Here is a 23,640-nt window from a genome sequence, read left to right on the forward strand (position 1 = left end):
GGATGCCTGGTTTCTCTTAAAAGTGCTTTCATCTCCATCTTAAATAAGCATGCCTCATTAAAAAAATGTAGAACTAAGAACAGGTAAAGACTTGACTGCCCTTGCCCAGCACAAAAACATCCTGTGGCGTTCTGCATTAGCATCGAATAGCCCCCGCAATATGCAACTTTTCAGGGAAGTCAGGAACCAATATACTCAGTCAGTTAGGGAAGCTTTTTCAAACAGAGATTTGCTGTAGCACTAATTCCAAAAAGTTTTGGGACACTGTAAAGTCCATGGAGAATAAGAGCACCTCCTCCCAGCTGCCCACTGCACTGAGGAAAGGAAACACTGTCACCACCGATAAATCTACGATTATCGCTAATTTCAATAAGCCTTTTTCCACAGCTGGCCATGCTTTCCACCTGGCTACCCCTACCCTGGCCAACATCTCAGCACCCCCTGCAGCAACTTGCCCAAAACCCCCGCTTCTCCTTCACCCAAATCCAGACAGCCGATGTTCTGAAAGAACTGCAAAATCTGGATCCCTACAAATCAGCTAGGCTAGACAATCTGGACCCTCTTTATAAAATTATTCGCCAAAATTGTTGCAACCCCTATTACTAGCCTATTCAACCTCTCGTGTCGTCTGAGATCCCCAAAGATTAGAAAGTTGCCGCGGTCATCCCTCTCTTCAAAGGGGGAGACACTCTCAACCCAAACTGTTATAGACCTATATCCATCCTGCCCTGCCTTTCTAAAATCTTCAAAAGCCAAGTTAATGAACAGATCACCGACCATTTCGAATCCCACCGTACCTTCTCCACTATGCAATCTGGTTTCCGAGCTGGTCATGGGTGCATCTCAGCCACGCTCAAGGTCCTAAACGATATCATAACCGCCATCGATAAAAGACAGTACTGTGCAGCCGTCTTCATCGATCTGGCCAAGGCTTTCGACTCGGTCAATCACCGCATTCTTATCGGCAGACTCAATAGCCTTGGCTTCTCAAATGACTGCCTCGCCTGGTTCACCAACTACTTCTCAGATAGAGTTCAGTGTGTCAAATCGGAAGGCCTGTTGTCCAGACTCTGGCAGTCTCTATGGGGGTGCCACAGGGTTCAAATCTCGAGCCGAAGAAGGTACTCTGGTCAGATGAGACTAAAATTGAGCCTTTTGACCATCAAGGAAAACGCTACGTCGGGCGCAAACTCAACACCTCTCATCACCCCGAGAATACCATCCCCACAGTGAAGCATGGTGGTGGCAACATCATGCTGTGGGGATGTTTTTCCATCAGCAGGGACTGGGAAACTGGTCAGAATTGAAGGAATGGCACTAAATACAGGGAAATTCTTGAGGGAAACCTGTTTCAGTCATCCAGAGATTTGAGACTGGGGCGGAGGTTCACCTTCCAGCAGGACAATGACCCTAAGCATACTGCTAAAGCAACACTCGGTGGTTTAAGGGGAAACATTTAAAATGTCTTGGAATGGCCTAGTCAAAGTCCAGACCTCAATCCAATTGAGAATATGTGGTATGACTTAAAGATTGCTGTACACCAGTGGAACCCATCCAACTTGAAGGAGCTGGAGAAGATTTGCCTTGAAGAATGGGCAAAAATCCCAGTGGCTAGATGTGCCAAGCTTATAGAGACATACCCCAAGAGACTTGCAGCTGTAATTGCTGACTTTAGGGGGGGGTGAATAGTTATACACACTCAAGTTCTGTCTTATTTCTTTGTTTCACAAAAAATATTATGCATATTCAAAGTGGTAGGCATGTTGTGTAAATTAAATGATACCACCTAGAAAAAAAATGATTTTTGGGGGGTTTGTAAGGCAACAAAATAAGAAAAATGCCAACGGGGTGAATACTTTCGCAAGCCACTGTATATAAACTAAGCAACAACAAAAAAACATCCCTTTTTCAGGACCCTGTCTTTCAAAGATAATTCATAAAAATCCAAATAACTTCACAGATCTTAATTGTAAAGGGTTTAAAGACCCATGCTTGTTCAATGAACCATAAACAATTATTGAACATGCACCTGTGGAACAGTCGTTAAGACACTAACAGCTTACAGACGGTAGGCAAATAAGGTCACAGTTATGAAAACTTAGGACACTAAAGAGGCCTTTCTACTGACTCTGAAAAACACCAAAAGAAAGATGCCCAGGGTCCCTGCTCATCTGCGTGAACGTGCCTTAGGCATGCTGCAAGGAGGCATGAGGACTGCAGATGTGGCCAGGGCAATACATTGCAATGTCCGTACTGTGAGACACCCAAGACAGCACTACAGGGATACAGGGTGGACAGCTGATCATCCTCCCAGTGGCAGACCACGTGTAACAACACCTGCACAGGATCGGTACATCCGAACATCACACCTGCGGGACAGGTACAGGATGGCAACAACAACTGCCCAAGTTACACCAGGAACGCACAATCCCTCCATCAGTGCTCAGACTGTCCACAATAGGCTGAGAGAGGCTGGACAGAGGGCTTGTAGGCCTGTCGTAAGCAGGTCTTCACCAGACATCACCGGCAACAACGTCACCTATGGGCACAAACCCACCGTCGCTGGACCAGACAAGACTGACAAAAAGTGCTTTTCACTGACGAGTTGCGGTTTTGTCTCACCGGGTGTGATGGTCGGATTCGCGTTTATCGTCGAAGTAATGAGTGTTACAACAAGGCCTGTACTCTGGAGCGGGATCGAGGTGGAGGGTCCGTCATGGTCTGGGGTGGGGTGGCGTGTCACAGCATCATCAGACTGCCTGCAATGACAACAAGCTCAGTCTCAAAACTGTGCGTTACAGGGAAGACATCCTCCTCCCTCATGTGGTACCCTTCCTGCAGGCTCATCCTGACATGACCCTCCAGCATGACAATACCACCAGCCATACTGCTCATTCTGTGGGTGATTTCCTGCAAGACAGGAATGTCAGTGTTTTGCCATGGCCAGCGAAAAGCCCGGATCTCAATCCCATTGAGCACGTCTGGGACCTGTTGGATCGGAGGGTGAGGGCTAGGGCCATTTCCCCCAGAAATGTCTGGGATCTTGCAAGTGCCTTGGTGGAAGAGTGGGGTAACATCTCACAGCAAGAACTGGCAAATCTGGTGCAGTCCATGAGGAGGAGATGCACTGCAGTACTTACTGCAGCTGGTGGACACACCAGATATCGACTGTTACTTTTGATTTTGACCCCCCCTCCCCTTTGTTCAGGGACACATTATTCCATTTCTGTTAGTCACATGTCTGTGGAACTTGTTCAGTTTGTCTCAGTTGTTGAATCTTATGTTCATACAAATATTTACACATTAAGTTTGCTGAAAATAAACGCAGTTGACAGTGAGAGGATGTTTCTTTTTTGCTGAGTTTAAATCTCCTCTCTATATAGTACAGCATCCGTCTCTCCTCTGTATTAGAGGTCGACCGATTAATCTGAATGGCCGATAATCGGTAATCGGCATTTTTGGACACCGATTACATTGCACTCCACGAGGAGTCTGCGTAGCAGGCTGTCTACCTGTTACGCGAGTGCAGCAAGGAGCCAAGGTAAGTTGCTAGCTAGCATTAAACTTATCTTATAAAAAAAAGTCAGTCTTCACATAATCACTAGTTAACTACACATGGTTGATGATATTACTAGTTTATCTAGCTTGTCCTGAGTTGCATATAATCGATGCGATGCCTGCTAATTGATCATCGAATCACAGCCAACTTCGCCAAACGGGTGATGATTTAACAAGCGCATTCGTTGCACCAATGTGTTCCTAACCATAAACATCAATGCCTTTCTTAAAATCAATACACAAGTATATATTTTTAAACCTGCATATTTAGGTAATATTGCCTGCTAACATGAATTTCTTTTAACTAGGGAAATTGTGTCACTTCTCTTGTGTAACAGTAACATATTTCACTGAAAAAAGTTTTCGAAATGATAGTTTCCGGATTTCACCATATTAATGACCTAAGGCTCGTATTTCTGTGTATTATATTATAATTAAGTCTATGATTTGATATTTGATAGAGGAGTCTGACTGAGCAGAGGTAGGCAGCAGCACGCTCGTAAGCATTCATTCAAACAGCACTTTCCTGCATTTGCCAGCAGCTCTTTGCTGCGCTTCAAGCGTTGCGCTGTTTATGACTTCAAGCCTATCAACTCCCGAGATTAGGCTGGCAATACTATAGTGCCTATAAAATCAAATCAAATTTTACTTGTCACATACACATGGCTAGCAGATGTTAATGTGAGTGTAGCGAAATGCTTCTGCTTCTAGATCCGACAATGCAGTAATATCCAACGAGTAATCTAACCTAACAATTTCACAACAATTACCTTATACACACACAAGTGTAAAGGAATGAAGAATATGTACATAAAAATATATGAATGAGTGATGGTATAGAACGGCATAGGCAAGATGCAGTGGATGATATAGAGTACAGTATATACATATGAGATGAGTAATGTAGGATATGTAAACATATAAAAGTGGCATTGTCTAAAGTGGCTAGTGATACATTACATCAAGATGGCATAGAGTACAGTATATACATATGAGAAGAGTAATGTAGGGTATGTAAACATGATATGAAGTGGCATTGTTTAAAGTGGCTAGTGATACATTTATTACATACATTTTTACATTATTAAAGTGGCTGGAGTTGAGTCAGTATGTTGGCAGCAGCCACTCAATGTTAGTGATGGCTGTTTAACAGTCTGATGGCCTTGAGATCGAAGCAGTTTTTCCGTCTCTCGGTCCCTGCTTTGATGCACCTGTACTGACCTCGCCTCTGGATGATAGCGGGAGGAACAAGCAGTGGCTCGGGTGGTTGTTGTCCTTGATGATCTTTTTGGCCTTCCTGTGACATCGGGTGGTGTAGGTGTCCTGGAGGGCAGGTAGTTTGCCCCCGGTGATGCATTGTGCAGACCTCACTACCCTCTGGAGAGCCTTACAGTTGCCGTACCAGGCGGTGATACAGCCCAACAGGATGCTCTCGATTGTGCATCTGTAAAAGTTTGTGAGTGTTTTTGGTGACAAGACAAATTTCTTCAGCTTCCTGAGGTTGAAGAGGCGCTGCTGCGCTTTCACCACGCTGTCTGTGTGGTTGGACCATTTCAGTTTGTCCGGGATGTGTACGCCGAGAAACGTAAAAAAAAGGAAAAAAAAGAAAAGAAAAACTCCACCCTCTCCACTACTGTCCCATCGATGTTGATGGGGGGGTGCTCCCTCTGCTGTTTCCTGAAGTTCACGATCATCTCCTTTGTTTTGTTGACGTTGAGTGTGAGGTTATTTTCCTGACACCACACTCTGAGGGCCCTCACCACCGTCTTGTCGTTGTTGGTAATCAAGCCTACCACTGTAGTGTCGTCTGCAAACTTGATGATTTAGTTGGAGGCGTGCATGGCCACGCAGTCGTGGGTGAACAGGGAGCACAGGCGAGGGCTGAGAACGCACCCTTGTGGGGCCCCAGTGTTGAGGATTAGAGGGGTGGAGATGTTGTTACCTACCCTCACCACCTGGGGGCAGCCCGTCAGGAAGTCCAGGACCCAGTTGCACAGGGCGGGGTCAAGACCCAGGGTGATGACGAGTTTGGAGGGTACTATGGTGTTAAATGCTGAGCTGTAGTCGATAAACAGCATTCTCACATAGGTATTCCTCTTGTCCAGATGGGTTAGGGCAGTGTGATTGCGATTGCGTCGTCTGTGGACCTATTGGGGCGGTAAGCAAATTGGAGTGGGTCTAGGGTGTCAGATAGGGTGGAGGTGATATGGTCCTTGACTAGTCTCTCAAAGCACTTCACGATGATGGAAGTGAGTGCTACGGGGGCGGTAGTCATTTAGCTCAGTTAATAGAACCTGTGGGTACAACTTTGCAGATGCACTTGCTAATAAACCCACTCAGCGTATTCGTCAATGTTGTTGTTCGCCGCAATGCGGAACATATCCCAGTCCACATGATTGAAGCAATCTTGAAGCATGGAATGAGATTGGTCGGACCAGCGTTGAACAGACCTGAGAGCAGGAGCTTCCCGTTTTAGTTTCTGTCTATAGGCTGGGAGCAACAAAATGGAGTCGTGGTCAGCTTTTCCAAAAGGAGGGCGGGGGAGGGCCTTATATGTGTCGCGGAAGTTAGAATAACAATGATCTAGGGTTTTGCCAGCCCTGGTTGCGCAATCGATTTGTTGATAAAATTTAGGGAGCCTTGTTTTCAGATTATCCTTGTTAAAATCCCCAGCTACAATAAATGCAGCCTCAGGATATGTGGTTTCCAGTTTACATAGAGTCAAATGAAGTTCGTTCAGGGCCATCGATGCGTCTGCTTGGGGGGGATATATGCGGCTGTGATTATAATCGAAGAGAATTCTCTAGGTAGATAATGCTGTCGGCATTTGATTGTGAGGAATTCTAAGTCAGGTGAACAGAAGGACTTGAGTTCCTGTATGTTGTTATGATCACACCACGTCTCGTTAATCATAAGGCATACACCCAATAGTCAAAGGTATATGAAATACAAATGGTAGAGAGAAATAGTCCTATAATTCCTATAATAACTACAACCTAAATCTTCTTACCTGGGAATATTGAAGACTCATGAAAGCTGGTGGTTCCTTTCAACATATGTTCTCATGTTCTGAGCAAGGAACTTAACCGTTAGATTTTTTACATGGCAAATATTGCACTTTTACTTTCTTCTCCAACACTTTGTTTCTGCATGATTTAAACCAAATTGAACATGTTACATTATTTATTTGAGACGAAATTGATTTTATTGATGTATTATATTAAGTTAAAATAAGTGTTCATCAGTATTGTTGTAATTGTCATTATTACAAATATATAAAAATTGTCAGATTAATCGGTATCGGCTTTTTTTTGGTCCTCCAAAAATCTGTGTTGAAAAATCATAATCGGTTGACCTCTCCTCTGTATAGTACAGCATCTGTCTCTGTTGCCTTCTCTCCAGTGGGTCACTGTCACCTCTAGCAGTGGTGGCTAGTGCTGGTGGACAGCCAGCGACTAAGGTGTTGATAGGGGGTTTCCACCAGTGAGGCACCTGCTCTGATCACTACTACATTCCTCCTGTGCCAAAGGAAGGAAGGGATTTTCCCCAGGACATTGGCTCCTCCCTTCAGTGATACATACTGTACAACTAGCTAAGTGTATCTATCTCTATGGCTTCCCTTGCTGAAGCAGTGGAAAATGCTGGATTTTAGCCGATGCACCTGCTCTGATCAGTTCCCCCTGTGCCAGAGGAAGGAAAGAGTTTTCCCCAGGCCACATAGCCCATTGGCTGGCAAGACAGCTTATTCGCCTCTGCCTGCTGAAGTGGTGGAAAACGTTGGATTGACTAGGCCAGATGCAGACAGACACAGCAGTTTAAGTGGCAACACAGGAAGATGGCCGTCCTTCCGTCCTCCTCTCACAACTGACCCGGACAGAACTCCAGTGGAATAAAGGCTCTCTTTCCGTCAGCTCTACTCCTAATAAAACTCCAGTGGAATGAAGGCTCTCTTTCCGTCAGCTCTACTCCTAATAAAACTCCAGTGGAATGAAGGCTCTCTTTCCATCAGCTCTACTCCTAATAAAACTCCAGTGGAATGAAGGCTCTCTTTCCCTCAGCTCTACTCCTAATAAAACTCCAGTGGAATGAAGGCTCTCTTTCCGTCAGCTCTACTCCTAATAAAACTCCAGTGGAATAAAGGCTCTCTTTCCGTCAGCTCTACTCCTAATAAAACTCCAGTGGAATGAAGGCTCTCTTTCCGTCAGCTCTACTCCTAATAAAACTCCAGTGGAATAAAGGCTCTCTTTCCGTCAGCTCTACTCCTAATAAAACTCCAGTGGAATGAAGGCTCTCTTTCCCTCAGCTCTACTCCTAATAAAACTCCAGTGGAATAAAGGCTCTCTTTCCGTCAGCTCTACTCCTAATAAAACTCCAGTGGAATAAAGGCTCTCTTTCCGTCAGCTCTACTCCTAATAAAACTCCAGTGGAATGAAGGCTCTCTTTCCGTCAGCTCTACTCCTAATAAAACTCCAGTGGAATGAAGGCTCTCTTTCCCTCAGCTCTACTCCTAATAAAACTCCAGTGGAATGAAGGCTCTCTTTCCGTCAGCTCTACTCCTAATAAAACTCCAGTGGAATAAAGGCTCTCTTTCCGTCATCAGTAGAGACTGCAGTACAAGGTGATGCATGATGACATATCCAGTGGAAGGCTGTGGCTCTGACTGACTACCTGACATGATACAACACCTTGGGGTTGACTGAAAGGTCCATCAACTCCTGTCACTCAAAGACTGGTCTGCCGGCAGAATGCCCGACTGACCGCCCGGCCGAATTCCCGCCCGCCCTGTCTGGCCGACTGACTGACCGACCGCCCGGCCGAATGCCCGCCCTGCCCTGTCCGGCCGAATGCCCGCCCTGCCCTGTCCGGCCGAATGCCCGCCCTGCCCTGTCCGGCCGAATGCCCGCCCTGCCCGGCCGAATGCCCGCCCTGCCCGGCCGATCGGCCGAATGCCCGCCCTGCCCGCCCTGCCCGGCCGAATGCCCGCCCTGCCCGGCCGAATGCCCGCCCCTGCCCGGCCGAATGCCCGCCCACCCTGTCCGGCTGACCGGCCGAATGCCCGCCCGCCCTGTCGAATGCCCGCCCGCCCTGTCCGGCCGAATGCCCGCCCGCCCTGTCCGGCTGACCGGCCGAATGCCCGCCCGCCCGGCCTGCCCGCCCGGCCGAATGCCCGCCGAATGCCGGCCGAATGCCCGGCCGAATGCCCGCCCCTGCCCAATGCCCGGCCGCCCGCCCGCCCTGCCCTGCCCGCCCGGCCGAATGCCCGGCCGCCCGCCCGGCCGAATGCCCGGCCGAATGCCCGGCCGAATGCCCGCCCTGCCCGCCCGGCCGAATGCCCGGCCGAATGCCCGCCTGCCCGGCCGAATGCCCGCCCTGCCCGGCCGAATGCCCGCCCTGACCGGCCTGCCCGCCCGGCCGAATGCCCGGCCGAATGCCCGCCCTGCCCAATGCCCGGCCGCCCGCCCGCCCCTGCCCTGCCCGCCCGGCCGAATGCCCGGCCGCCCGCCCGGCCGAATTCCCGGCCGAATGCCCGGCCGAATGCCCGCCCGGCCGAATGCCCGCCCTGCCCGCCCGGCCGAATGCCCGGCCGAATGCCCGCCCTGCCGAATGCCCGGCCGAATGCCCGCCCTGCCCGCCCGAATGCACGACCGACTTGCTGACTCACTGCCTGCCTGGCTGGGATCATTAGTGATATAGAGAAAAGGACAAAGTTGGAGTGAATTAATTTCATCAAGAGTGTTTAACCTGATGAAGCAAAGGCCATGTCAAACTTGAGAATATCTGTAATGATTACGAATCAAGATAGATAGACATCCACAAGATGATATTAATTGGGTTTTGATGGCTGGGACGAGGAGAAGGACAGTGTTAGAGGGAGATTTAAAATGAATGAATTATGAGGAAGAGTTATTAAGACAAACAGCAAGACGTTCAATAGCCATGGTAGCAGGGGCACTACTCATGTGCCTGGGACTGGGTTGAAAACACAGTCAGTTAAACACAAGGCAGTAACCAAGACCATCACAACACATACCATACACAATCCTCACCACAAGACCAACTTGGGCAATACACGTAGACATGATTAAATAGCTTATCCATCTCTATTCACAGGATTAATATCAGGCATTAGGTATTATAGGTGAAGCTTTCAATTCAAACCATAACCAGACAAACTCACAACCTGCATAGCAGAGTTCAGTCAGACGACCCAAAGCAACTTACCGCCCATGGGCCTGGCTCTGCACAAACAACCCAAGAAATCAACCAATCCTGTTAAAATCTGCTTAAATTCAACATTCAGCTGGACAAGAAGCATCAGAAATACCACCAATCAATGTGATGTATTTCATGGCCCCGCCCTTCTTTCTGCAGTGCTGAGAGAAATGATAGCTAGCTAAGACATGCTAGCTAATTGCTGAAGCACTCAGACTTAATCCAGTAAATGACTGCAGTGCCAAGCTGAGGCAAGCTACTGCTCAGCAGCATACTCATATCAATACCATTAACCTAAGTCCTGTAATTTATCTTTACCAAAGTGCTCTGGGAGATGTATTGAGGGACTGAATACATTACATGAAGCTGTTATGGAGAGATATGGGTATGCCTTAATGTATTATGGAGAGATATGGGTCTGCATTATGGTGTTATGGAGAGATATGGGTCTGCCTTAATGTATTATGGAGAGAGATATGGGTCTGCATTATGGTGTTATGGAGAGACATTTAAGAGATATGGGTCTGCCTTAATGTATTATGGAGAGAGATATGGGTCTGCATTATGGTGTTATGGAGAGATATGGGTCTGCATTATGGTGTTATGGAGAGATATGGGTCTGCCTTAATGTATTATGGAGAGAGATATGGGTCTGCATTATGGTGTTATGGAGAGAATATGGGTCTGCATTATGGTGTTATGGAGAGAGATATGGGTCTGCATTATGGTGTTATGGAGAGAGATATGGGTCTGCATTATGGTGTTATGGAGAGAGATATGAGTCTGCATTATTCTGTTATGGAGAGAGATATGGGTCTGCATTATTCTGTTATGGAGAGAGATATGGGTCTGCATTATTCTGTTATGGAGAGAGATATGGGTCTGCATTCTGCTATATAATCTGTTGTTTTGTCCTTAATTATACACGGTATGTAAGCCGTTTATAGACAGGTTCTTTCTGGTGCTGGGAAAGCAGATGATTGTGTCCTCTGTATCTGTGTGTGTGTGTGACCTACTTCTGAGCTACGTGCAAGGTGATAAACATCTGCCAAAACAGCAGAGCCTCATTAACACATTACAATATTGCACACGCACACACAGTTTGTTAGTTCGCTGCCACGTGAACAACCTTCTACATGGATCATTAAACCATCAGACCTAGATGATAAACCTGATGGATCTCTCAGAGAGACAGTCACGTCAGCCGTACACCTCATATACCCAGCTTATCCACACAGAAGTCTGTGGCTTTTCCTTCATCTAGGGTTTCTTTACACATTTTATTCACCTTGAAGTCCCTTCATGTTATTTTTGAGAACTTCACCGTTTTTTGGTTTAACACACCACAAAAAAGTTGAGTTTAAGGTTGAGTGATGGTACCTGCTTTTTTTCACCTTGATAGACTCAAGTTAGGTCAAACCACTCTGTATGTCATGCTAGCGTTATTCAACACACCATACAGTTGAGGGGTTCAGTCAGTCAAACTTACCCTTTTCTTCAGAGCCTCCAGGGACTCAAACTCCAGACGTGACAGTTTGATCTGGATGTGTTTGGGGACGTCTGGGATCACAAAGGTCAGGATGAACTTGGAGGCCAAGAGGAAGTGCTGCAACAACAACAGCAGACAGAGGAACAACAGGGAAGTATGGGGAGACTTTAGGACATGTAACAGGAAAAGTAGACATGTATTATGATGTTATATTGTACTGAGATAGTAGAGAAATGTAGTTTATCCTATTATCCTAGAATTCAGAAACATGTATAGTTGATATAATGAATAGTTTAAACTGATTGAACAGACGTGATACGCTGCTGAAGTGAAACGTCACAACACAATCTAAACTGCTCTGGAGACAAACACACCATCACCGACCGGTGTCCAATCCATGACCTTACAAAACTACACAATCATTGGTGTCAGGTGTGATACCCCTCTAAACAGCTGGTTCATGTTCCTATCTACCAGGCTGGTCTTCTTTCATCTGTATATGCTGTATGTAACTTCTGAATTTTGTATTGCCATTTATAGTCTACTGTATTTAAACATGTACATGATACTGCAACAATGTTTCCCCAATGGGACATTAACGTCCGTCAAGTTAAGCAGAACATTCCCTGTTCTTTCAGAACTACCTTCATTCCTTCTCAGAGCGTGGCTAACAACAAGCAGCTGACCTGACCCACACAGTCTGAAAACAGTCCTGTTATCACATGAAACCTGCAGATCAGGTCAATGTATGAGCCAATCCATTGACTCGTGTTTTCACATGAAACCTGCGTCAGGTAAAAGTACGAACGAACCCGTACAACCATAAACACGCCAAACCATAGAATAATAATGCTGAAAGGGTTACCATTTAAGAGATCACGCCTCTTAACTAAGGACCAGATAAATCAAAGAATATGTCTTGAAATACTGTAAGCAAAACAGGAGACTACAGGGTGACAAACATGCAGTAAGACCCTGGTGATTATTCTGTGTGAGAGTTAAGAAGCTGAAGACCCTTCTGGACCTTAACTCTTTAAATCAGCCCCTAAACAGTTCACTGGAGCTCAATATTAAACTGTAATGGTAAAGACAGGCAAGAGGGCTTTGCTGAAAATACAATCACAATCTCTCAAAAAGGAAGAGAGAAGAGAGTGCTGTGAATACAGAAAGAGGCCCCCCAGTACAACACTGGCCCACCCTCCTCCCTCTGTTGAGGTGATTGGAGGAGACAGATGAACAGCAGACAAAGGGGAAGTGGGGTGAGGAGGACAACTCTTGTGGCAAAGAGCACACCTGTTATCTTCACAGCACCTGAGGTGAGGTGAGGTAAGATAAGGTGTGAGAGAGAGAGAGAGGTAGCAATCTGACCAATATCTAACACATACATCATCTTTTTCTCAATACATTTTTTACGGCCGAGAGAAGTGTACTTCGAACTGCATGACCAGAAACCAGCTTTATCACTCTGAATCGATGCCAACACACTGCTATGCAAAGCAGGTCTGTCATGGCTGGAGAATTGACAGCTGCCACAACACACTGTACCTCATCAGTATGTGACAGCCACAATTCCATCGGATTCAGCCACTGCTTTCATCGCAGTAAAAGGCTTCATACATGTTAGGCCTGACAAATGTTGTCGACTGAAAACTTCCAAATACTGTTATTACAGGCTATTTTGTCCTATGGAAAGTGTTGTTCAGATGGGTGGTTTGGGCTAGAAGGATGGGGAGGTGTGTGGTGCTCCCTCTCTCTGTCCTTCAGCCATAGAGTACTTTAGTACAGACAATTGTGTATCCCAATTAGCAACATCATACCTTTATAGTACACTACTTTTGACCAGGGCCTCTCAGGGGTAGTGCAAAGGGGGCTATTTGGGATGCAGAAAATGTGAGCTAAGTAGTAGACTTTACAGTATTAGAATGTAAAAGGGTGAAGGGTGTCCAGTCTGTCTGGCCTCAGCGCTGACTGAGGTTGTTGCACTGATTGAAATGCAACATTAAAAACACCACAGCCTTTTAGCTGATTGGTACTTGACAATAGGAGTTTATGGGCATTTAGAGAGATAGGGTTGGCTTGGCACACGTTGGAAAACCAAAAGAACACTAACATAAATGCAAATGTTAGTTGAAAGGGGTACATTTCATCTTGAGGCCCCGACTCAATATCAAACTACTTCTCTATGATGCTCTAAACAGTGCATAAGTGTGAATTGAGACAGTACCTGTAAGTGCTAGCATAGCAATCTGTGGCCTTTTGTACCATAATCCCCTCTGCTCAGTATTCACCCCATGTAGCTGGGAACAGAACTGCACTGCCTTGTTCATTTAGCTAATTAGCATTTCAATCCACCTTGATCGGGAGTCATTTTATATCATTTATTCTGTGAAGCGGCACGAACAGAATTTCTTCATCTAACTTTTCACGTCGGGGTTTTGTGAATAGATCTTGTCTGAAAGGCGGCCATCGGTGGCTTGCCATAAACACTTGGACATGGTGCTGAGACATGCATGGTTCTGCAGTAACCCTTGGGACAGCCAACTGCAGAGTGAGAATGAGCCTCATGGAGCACCGTGCAGTCACACAATGTGACGGGCCAGAGTCTGGCAGCAGACTGTGTTCTAGAAGGATACGAGACTAATGCAGAAAGAGGTGGCACGTCTCCCACATGAGAATGAATGATTACATCAAGATGATTCATACCAAGTTACTTCAGCTCGATCCAATTTCCGTGTATTGATCTCTCGAGGCAGGTACTGTATTATTTCCTCTACTGTTCCTCGATGCACTGCGAGGTCGGTGTGAGACCTGTTCCTCTGGGCCCTGGTCAAAAGTAATGCTCTATATAGGGAACATGGTGCTATTTGGGACACACCCATGGTGTTGATGGGCAAAGGAGACAGGAAGGGTTGTGGAGAGGTCTCCAGGCCTGCAGAGATTATTCAGTACAGCAGGCAGGTAGCTTCAATAAGACTAGACTGGAGCCATATATGGTAGAAGAATAGCATTGAACAGGACTACAAAGGGCTGTAAATAGAGTTGCCAGTCAGCAGGGGGGCACAGCTCCACACAGAGCTGATGCACACTACATTAATACACAGGTTGAGTCCCAAATGGCACCCTATTCCATATATAGTGCACTACTTTTGACCCATGACCTATGGGCCCCCTGGTCAGAAGTAGTGCACTAAATGGGGAATATGGTGCCATTCAGGGCAGAGTATGGCACAATGCATAGATATGACTAGAGCTAGCACTAGGCTGATCGTGCTCTACAGAATAGAAAGGGAGACCACAACCATGGTGACAGAATCAGACACATTCAGTTACTGGGTACAAAGGGTTCTGGACTTCAACAACACATCACAGTGGCTTCAGAGGACAATGGCTGATTTCCCTTTGGCAAAACAAACCGTGAGGGAGAAAGATAGACAGCATTGTTAGGAGCCAAACAAATAAAGCCAGCTGCATTATACCAGGCAGTGTTACATTTCAGCATTATAAAGGACCAAGGCAAGGACCAAGGCAAGAAGGGACGGCTAAGGAACGGTCTTTTTTGTTGTTGTCATTTAGCAGATGCTCTTATCCAGAGCGACTTACAGGAGCAATTCGGGTTAAGTGCCTTGCTCAAGGGCACCGACAGATTTGTCACCTAGTTGGCTTGGGGATTCGAACCAGCAACCTTTCGGTTAATGGTCCAACGCTCTTAAACACTAGGTTACCTCTGTCCTCCCTATACATTCTGACATCTCTTGACTCTGTCATAGTACTAAACACCTAGGACGATGACTATAACAAAAACTATCAAGATACAAATATAAAATAACAGTTATCATTCCAGTTAATGTCCTAGGTGTGGACGGCCCTTAACACTGCAGTGAATATCAAGCCCACTTTATCTACAGTGCGAGTTCAATTTCAGTTCATCACCATGAAAATAATAGCCCCTCTCCCACTTCCCATACCTACAGTAGATACATACCCCGGTTCATTATCCCTCATGTTGTGAAATACCAACCATCTGGGGTTTTGCAGCACGGTTTCAGAGGCACAATTCAGACAGGATATCGTCACCACACTGGTGTTATGGATCTGTGACACCATCCTGCTATTCTGGCTGTTACACCAATGACACAGTAAGAGTGGCTAATAAGACCATACATAGTCTGCAGTAGAGTTGGGCTGCATACATTCACATTATGTCCCATCTTAAGAAGTCGTCTACACCTGCGTCCTTGATCGTCAGCAGGCTAAACGGCTATCTTTCACTTCACCTCCGCAGTAGCGGTGTGTCAGCCCAGCTTCTGTGTCCAGACAGGTACTTACTACACCATACATCACAACTCCCCTTCCTCTCTCCTCTGTGTCAATCTTTATTTGAGATAAATCACCAGGACAGACAGAGCAAACCGAGTGACTGACTGACCATCCTCTCCTCTCCCAGACATCCTCCATGCATCCCCCAGACATTAGTATTTCATCCTGGGTTGTGAATTACAGGACAGACCTCTGTCTGAGAGTTGTCACTGGATGCTCTGTTTCTGTCCACACACACAGGTTTCCGTTAGCAGGTAATAGCCAGCTTTCGGCATATTAATAAAAAAAAAGCCAACAATTAAAATTGGAAAGGCCAATTTGACATTTTTCAGCTAAATGTTCTGGTCTGTTGCATAAGATTCTTTGCTTCTTAAAAAAAATGTTATATCATCCCACAACTGTCCCAGGGTCTGTTTGGGATATTTTGTTTCTCGACAAGCTGACCAATAGAATAGGTCATTTTTTTTTACTATGGGGGATAGTAGATTGACATAGGCGGCGAGCCCATAAGGCTAGGGGAAGCTAAACTTTCCCTAAGTAAATTGAAATAAATTGCCAAAATGATATCGCCTAATTTGCCTACTCCTGTCTATAAAGAAATAAAATCATTCAAAATAGGCAACTAAATCATGATTTAGCCACAGAGGACCATTTCCCCTTGTCTTGTTTTAAATCTCATTGCCTACAAGTCGGAAGGAAAGGCAACTCATGCAATTTAGGCTGTGCGTGTTGCAAATATCAAATAAATGATTGTTGAGTTGCAACTGTCAAGGAAAAGTAGAAGACCAGCAAGCCATATCGCAATATTTATACATTAAATTGTGGGAAAACATAGTTTGGAAAGCAAATGGCTCTTGCTGTAAAGAGAAGACAATGAAAATACTCAAATCTGTCTTTTAGTTGAGTGAACAGTAGGCCTATAGCCTATCTTATTGGCACCACTATATACCTGGTGAGTGCGCACTGCGCATTTTCACGCGATCATTCTTGGGTCAGTGCTACTTTAAATTCAGTTATTGGACAACAGTTTCCTGCTCCAGTTTAGATGGACGTCATATTCTATTTGTGTCTCCCCTGCTAGTAGGTCTATTATATGGACAACGTCGTTTTAACTGATTGTTCCTCAGTGTCAGCAGAGTTTGTCTGATTAAATAAGATTTTGCTTAGGTCTCCAGCAGGGCTGGTGTTGTGCCTCAAATCTCCCCCCTGACAGAATCCCCCCCCAACACCTCTTCGCGTGAACACACACACACTCCATTCTTCATTGCTGCGACTTGAGATTTCTGATCACGTTAGGCTGCGTTTCATTTTATTTTTCATGTCGGTTTGATCCCGGGGGAGGCTTTAGTAATGTCTGCAGTTTTCGGTTTGGCTATTTGTTTCAAGTGTATTAGTCTATAAATAAATGTCTTTGCCAAAATTCATCATCTCTCCCATGTCTTATTCGACTAGTAGTTGTTCTGAAATGTTTATTGCTTGACTACATTTTACTCCCTCTGTTTAAAATATCACACAAATTAATGATTAATATTGGTTGCCTATCCTGACGTGAAGTTTGTTCTATAGAAGGTATTCGACTGTTGTGAGCCACAGAAAGTATTTGACTATAGCCACAAAATGAAGGAAATTAGAAAGGGGGGGGATTTCGGGCAGAAAAGAAGATAGCCTTGCCAAACCCCCCCCCTAATTTCCTTAATTTTGTGGCTATAGTCAAATACTTTCTGTGGCTCACAACAGTCGAATACCTTCTATAGAACAAACTTCACGTCAGGATAGGCAACCAATATTAATCATTAATTTGTGTGATATTTTAAACAGAGGGAGTAAAATGTAGTCAAGCAATAAACATTTCAGAACAACTACTAGTCGAATAAGACATGGGAGAGATGATGAATTTTGGCAAAGACATTTATTTATAGACTAACACACTTGAAACAAATAGCCAAACCGAAAACTGCAGACATTACTAAAGCCTCCCCCGGGATCAAACCGACATGAAAAATAAAATGAAACGCAGCCTAACGTGATCAGAGATCTCAACTAGCAAGCAAGTCGCAGCAATGAAGAATTGAGTGTGAGGCGACGAAAACATGACTGAGGAGCTCAGCTTGTTATTTAAGAACATGAAACTCACGCCCGCCTATACATATACCTGGGATGTTGCTGTTGGTCAGTGGTCTTGTTGGCTGAGAAAAAGTTAAATGTGGACAGTTATTCTAACGTATTCAAAGTGTACGGTAAGGACGCACGTCATTGGATCTTCGACCTGCATGTTCTGTTAAAATGAATTACCATAATCTAACATGTGATTTCTGTCATTCTGAGCACCGTGGGCAGACACCCTAATCATATTGTTCCAGTGCATTTCTCAAAATGTCCGTTAATTAAATGAAAATGCTGTAGGTCAAATGTCTGGCACCACATTTTCATAACGGAAACCCTGACACAGAGAGAGAGACAGAGACCGAGAGAGAGCTTAGGTAACATTTTCATAGGAAACCCTGACACACACACACACACACACACACACACACACACACACACACACACACACACACACACACACACACACACACACACACACACACACACACACACAGAGCGCTTAGGTAACATTTTCAAAAAATGTGTCACTGTTTGATAGAGAAATACATTTACATATTTAAATCAAACAGCAAAGTAAAAGCCACACTAGATGCAGTGTTCAGGGATTAAGTTGGTACACAGGACACATCCCAAATGTCACCCTATTCCCTACATAGTGCACTACTTTTTGACCAGAGCAGTATGGGCCATTGCCAAACCTAGTGCACTAGCTATATAGGGATTAGATTGGTTGGTACAGGGAATGCCAACTGTCAGTGCCCAGGGCCTGGGGCATGGCAAACCTGCTGCTGGATTCTAATCTGATTATCTGAAAACCACTTTAAAATGGGATTGGCTCTCTGATTCCCTGCCTAAAATAACCCTCATGGAGAAAGTGTCACAACAAAGACTACTGATGTGTTTTTACTAGCATAAATAGTATAGGCTATATCTGGGAATAGGATGGAAGGTAAAATAGAAATATTTCCTCCCGATTTCTCCTTGTTCCGTGGAATGTTTATTCCATCTCATTTTAAAAAGGTATAGATAGTCTGTGCTTTTGTCAACGGATAATGCATGAAAGGGTAGGTTAACATCTCAAAATGCATGAACTATAACTCTTCTATTACATAATCTGTGCAAATGTACAAACACATTCAACTTGACAATGACAACAGCATTTTAGTGTGTGCAAACTTGGTGTAATAATAATCTTTACATGTAGGCTAATCATTACATCTAGGAATGTTCCATCAATCCAATGTCTGGTGACCGCTTAGACTGGGATCAGTGCATCAAAGAGGCCAAGTTTGGAGAGAATGCCTGGCCTGGCTGCCCTGACTGCCAAGGCCAATGCATCATCAAGTGTTTCAATTACTCCTGATCCTTAGCCTTCTCTTCTCTCTCCCTCCCTTCCTTCCGACCGTCTCTGTGGCTTGGCTACCCTGTTGCCTGGTTACTGCTCTGTGAAGTATGCCATACAGTATGCCGTACAGTAATTACCCAGGTATCACCTGCTCAACAATGAGCCCTGTCCCAGCCAATCACAGCCAGGAGAGAGGAATAACAGCTAGCCAGGAGAGCGAGAGAGACAGAGCCGAAGGGCCCTCGTAACATTTCACATTGACTAGACTGAGTCCATGGCCTTTAAAAAACAAACTTACGCAACATAGGCTAACTTCCATAAATGTGATATCAATGCAGCATTATATGGTAGTAAAGAAATCAAATTCCACAATATTCTTTTTTTTTCAAATACCATTTCATGCTACATATATATCTTTTTTTAAATTGGGGGGAGGGGGTCAGTATTTTTCCCCACTCTCCTCCTATATGATCCGGTGGTCTGGTCCCACTGTGGGGTTGAGACACAGGCGTCTGGTCTGGTCCCAGACCCCATTCTGCCAGGGCCCTCCCTCCCCACCACATCAGACTAACAGGTTCATATTGATGGAACAACATAAGTCACTGCACTATAGTACTGTCTGCACCTCAAAGGTGAAATGAGGTATTGTACAGCAGCAACATATCACTCTATCGTAGAGCTGGATTGACTCAGAAAGACCTGTTCTCTGTATCGTAGAGCTGGACTGACATCCCTGACAGAAGGCACTAGAGGCCCTAATAGCCATATCCTGCTCTGCTTCCTGTAACTGGCTTGGTTATTATGTCAGCATTCTAAATGGTACCCTATTTCCCTATAGTGCACTACATTTTACCATGGCCCATAGGGGAGTATATGGAATAGGGTGCCATTTGGGATGTAGGCTATATGTCTGCAACATTGACTGCCTCTGTAGCACTACTCATAAAATAGAATCTAGATATTCATAGAATAGAATCTAGATATTCATAGCCTCTGCCACAGTGTATCATGTGGATCAGTGATTCATGAATATTTCTCAAATCGTTTCTGGCAGATATTTTTCGGTGATTATGTATTGACAACATTCAATGAATACATAAACAAACAATGCATCCAGAAAAGGATCAGTGTGTGTGTACCCTGTCCCTGCATGCTGAATAGCAGAGCTGGTTCTGCTGCTCCAGTCTGTAATGGACTGAATGATCTGGCAGGGAGACGCCAACCCACAGAGCCCACAGATCTACAGGAAATGTGCTGCTTGGCAGCAGTGCGAAACGTGCCTGGATGTACAATAAGCTAGTGAGGTAGGTTCATCTCTCCCAGCTCCTACCCTCACTTCTCCTCTCACTTTCCCTCTCTCGCAACCTTGTGCTCTCTCCTATTTCTCTCCTTTTCTTTATCCCTCCCTCACAATCTCTCTTTCTCATGCGCACAGACAACCAGACAGTAATCCAGTGTGATAACCCTGTGCTGTAGATTTGTGTGACATCACATGTTCTACAGAGTGAGGTGGATTGCAGACAGACAGCGCGAGAGAGAGAAAATAAGCCCTGATCCACCCTGCTCACCTCCGTGAGAACTTCAGCCTCTGAGCCACCGAGGTTTGAGGTCACGGCATTATATTACCACACAGCATCAAGGCCTGAGCAGCCGAGCACAGAGCCCAGGCACAGAGTATACAGGCCACACATGCTCTTCATTCTCACAGGGTGGTCAGGGCAACTCCGTGGGCGCTGGAGACATACAGTATGTGCAGGAGCAAGTGTGTTGTATTTACTGCTGCCTATCTGGATGTCCGTGATTCTGTCTGTATTGGTGCTGGTCTGTATTAGCTGGTGCAAAGACAGGAAATCAATAAATGCACAAATCTGAAACGTTTGAACCGCAGCAAAGGGGTTGTCATACACAGTTAGTATTAAGGGAACTGGTTATACAAAAACTATTTTCAACCAAACATGCACCCATGACCTCGTTTCAAATCCGTAAAAATACAGTGTGGTTTAGCATATAGATAAAACACACTAGAATGGCCTCTAAGGACTAATACAATAAATGTGTATTCTATTCTAATGAACTACCTCTCCTCTGCTTCAGGCCCCCCCTCTGCTCTTTTTGTCTTAGTTATTTTAAGCATTTTCTCTCGAGGGCTGGAGGTGCATGCGGAGGATGTTGCACAACGAGCTCCCCCAATTGTGATCCTAACAGACGTGGACTGACTGGAGTTATTCTGGGTCTGGAAGCTCTAACAGTGCATTATCCACACATATCTCCCCCACTAACACAGGTCCTATCTATTGGCCTACCCTCTGTACTCTTACTTGCTTACAGCTGCACTCAAAGACACAGTGGAGGAGACAAGACAAGACCTACAGTACAGACAGGACATAAACACCCTGTCATCATCATCTTCACACATGCTACACCAAAGCAGCAAGGATGGAGCTCTCATTCTATGACTCTCTGGCACCATCTGCTGGCCAGCCTGCTTCAACTCTATTTAGGCGCAAGAAGCACCAAAAAACAGACACAATCTTGGAAATAAGAAGTTGAATTAGATTTTAAAATGAGTAGGAAATACTTGCATACATGTCTAGTCAGATTGTGTGTGCGTGTGTGAGAAGAGTGAGAGGTGTGAAAATGGGACAGTACCTCGAAGCCCACCACCCACAGTATGAGCTGTGTCTCTGACTCCGGGAAATAGGACTTGACTTGGGGGGACATGCCAATCAAGGCACAGTTGGTCACCACGGCGATCACACTCATGGCCTCAAAGGCAAGCTGGAAGAAAAGAAAACACAGGAACTTTCCCCCCTGACTGGTCTCCCTTTCCTTCCTATCCACCACCGTTCAAAACAATCATCACAGTTAGACAGTAACCTTTTTTTCTGAATCAAACCAACCAACCACACTAAATGTACTATAGAGAACTAAACAGAGTAGAAAGAGCTCTTAGGTCAGCCTTACCTGCCACACCCCTATATTGGCTGCAGGCTCAGAAAAGGGTCTTTTGAACACCTTGCACATCTTGAAGGCATCCGAGTAGACCTCTGTGACGTTGTTGAGCACCACCAGCACCGCGGCCAGAGGGTAGACACAGGAGAACAGACTGACATAGCCAAACAGCAGGAACAGCTCCAGGTAGTCATCAAATGTTCCCTTAATAGAATACAACAGAGTTTATACAGATTCATGGAGGTTAGACTACACTAGAGCATTACAATACCCACTTCAGCCACTGGACTCTTCATCTATGTCTGTCTAAACACTGCAGTAACATTTCACTTGATGGGGGTATTCTGTGCATAAGGCAAGCATAACAGCATAACCAATCAAGACAGTGGTTAAGAGTGTTAGGCCAGAAACCGAATGGTCGCTGGTTTAAATCCCCAATCCGACTAGGTGAAAAATCTGTCGATGTGCCCTTGAGCAAGGAATGAACCCTAATTGCTCCTGTAAGTCGCTCTGGATGAGAGCGTCTGCTAAATGTCTCAAATGTAAAGATACTGCAACGCACATGAAGGTATCATTCATCACAACCTTCCTAGTTACACATTCATTCTCCCATAACTTGAGTCCTCCAACTCACCAGGTAGGTGCTCATGTCTGCCTCCAGCTTGACCTGCTCAGAGAGGGGCAGCTCCTTGTCTTCCATGGTTTTTATCATCCTCTTATGGGCCTTCTTGTTCCTCCTCCTCTGGAGCCAGTAGGGCAGGAAGGCCTCCATGATCTGGTTCAGGATCTGAGACGTTATCAGCAGCGTGGCCAGACTCTGAAAGGAAATAAAATAGGATATGATAGTAGATAGTAGTAGCAGCAGTAGTATGAGTAGTAGTATGAGTAGTAGCAGTAGTAGTATGAGTAGTAGCAGTAGTAGTATGAGTAGTAGCAGTATGAGTAGTAGCAGAAGTAGTATGAGTAGCAGCAGAAGCAGCATAGTAGCTGTTGTAGCAGCAGCATTAGTAGCCTCTCTCTCTGAGCCCTAGGACCATGCCTCAGGACTACCTGGACTGATGACTCCATGCAGTATTAGTAGTCTCTCTCTCTCTGAGCCCTAGAACCATGCCTCAGGACTACCTGGACTGATGACTCCTTGCTGTCCCCAGTCCACCTGGCCGTGCTGCTGCGGAACCCTGACCTGTTCACCGGACGTGCTACGTCTCCCAGACCTGCTGTTTTCAACTCTCTAGAGACAGCAGGAGCGGTAGAGATACTCTGAATGATCGGCTATGAAAAGCCAACTGACATTTACTCCTGAGGTGCTGACCTGTTACACCCTCGACAACCACTGTGATTATTATTTGACCCTGCTGGTCATCTATGAACATTTGAACATCTTGGCCATGTTCTGTTATAATCTCCACCCGGCACAGCCAGAAGAGGACTGGCCACCCCTCATAGCCTGGTTCCTCTCTAGGTTTCTTCCTAGGGAGTTTTTCTACACCTGCATTGCTTGCTGTTTGGGGTTTAAGGCTGGGTTTCTGTACAGCACTTTGTGACATCAGCTGATGTAAGAAGGGCTTTATAAATAAATGTGATTGATTGATAGCAGTAGAAGTAGCAGCAGCAGGAACAGAAGTAGCAGCAGCAACAACAGAAGTAGCAGCAGCAGGAA

General features: G+C 45.4%; 1 protein-coding gene across 2 annotated transcripts in view; it reads right to left on the reverse strand.

Moving 5' to 3' along the window:
- The window catches only part of LOC106606077 (anoctamin-10), a 46,186-nt gene that overhangs the window by 16,331 nt on the left and 6,215 nt on the right, over window positions 1–23,640 (reverse strand). The window contains exons 9-13 of one of the 2 annotated variants that reach the window (XM_045719080.1): window positions 22,615–22,797; window positions 21,993–22,184; window positions 21,678–21,806; window positions 11,261–11,377; window positions 9,762–9,797 (exon numbers count right to left, since the gene is read on the reverse strand). In XM_045719080.1, the coding sequence (XP_045575036.1) occupies window positions 9,777–9,797; window positions 11,261–11,377; window positions 21,678–21,806; window positions 21,993–22,184; window positions 22,615–22,797 (642 nt within the window). In that variant the 3' untranslated portion in view covers window positions 9,762–9,776. Of the gene's footprint in view, window positions 1–9,761; window positions 9,798–11,260; window positions 11,378–21,677; window positions 21,807–21,992; window positions 22,185–22,614; window positions 22,798–23,640 lie in introns of those variants that run through there. The other variant, XM_045719079.1, reaches the window with a different exon arrangement.

This window comes from Salmo salar, chromosome ssa05, assembly GCF_905237065.1.
Source record: "Salmo salar chromosome ssa05, Ssal_v3.1, whole genome shotgun sequence".
Lineage (NCBI taxonomy): Eukaryota > Metazoa > Chordata > Actinopteri > Salmoniformes > Salmonidae > Salmo > Salmo salar.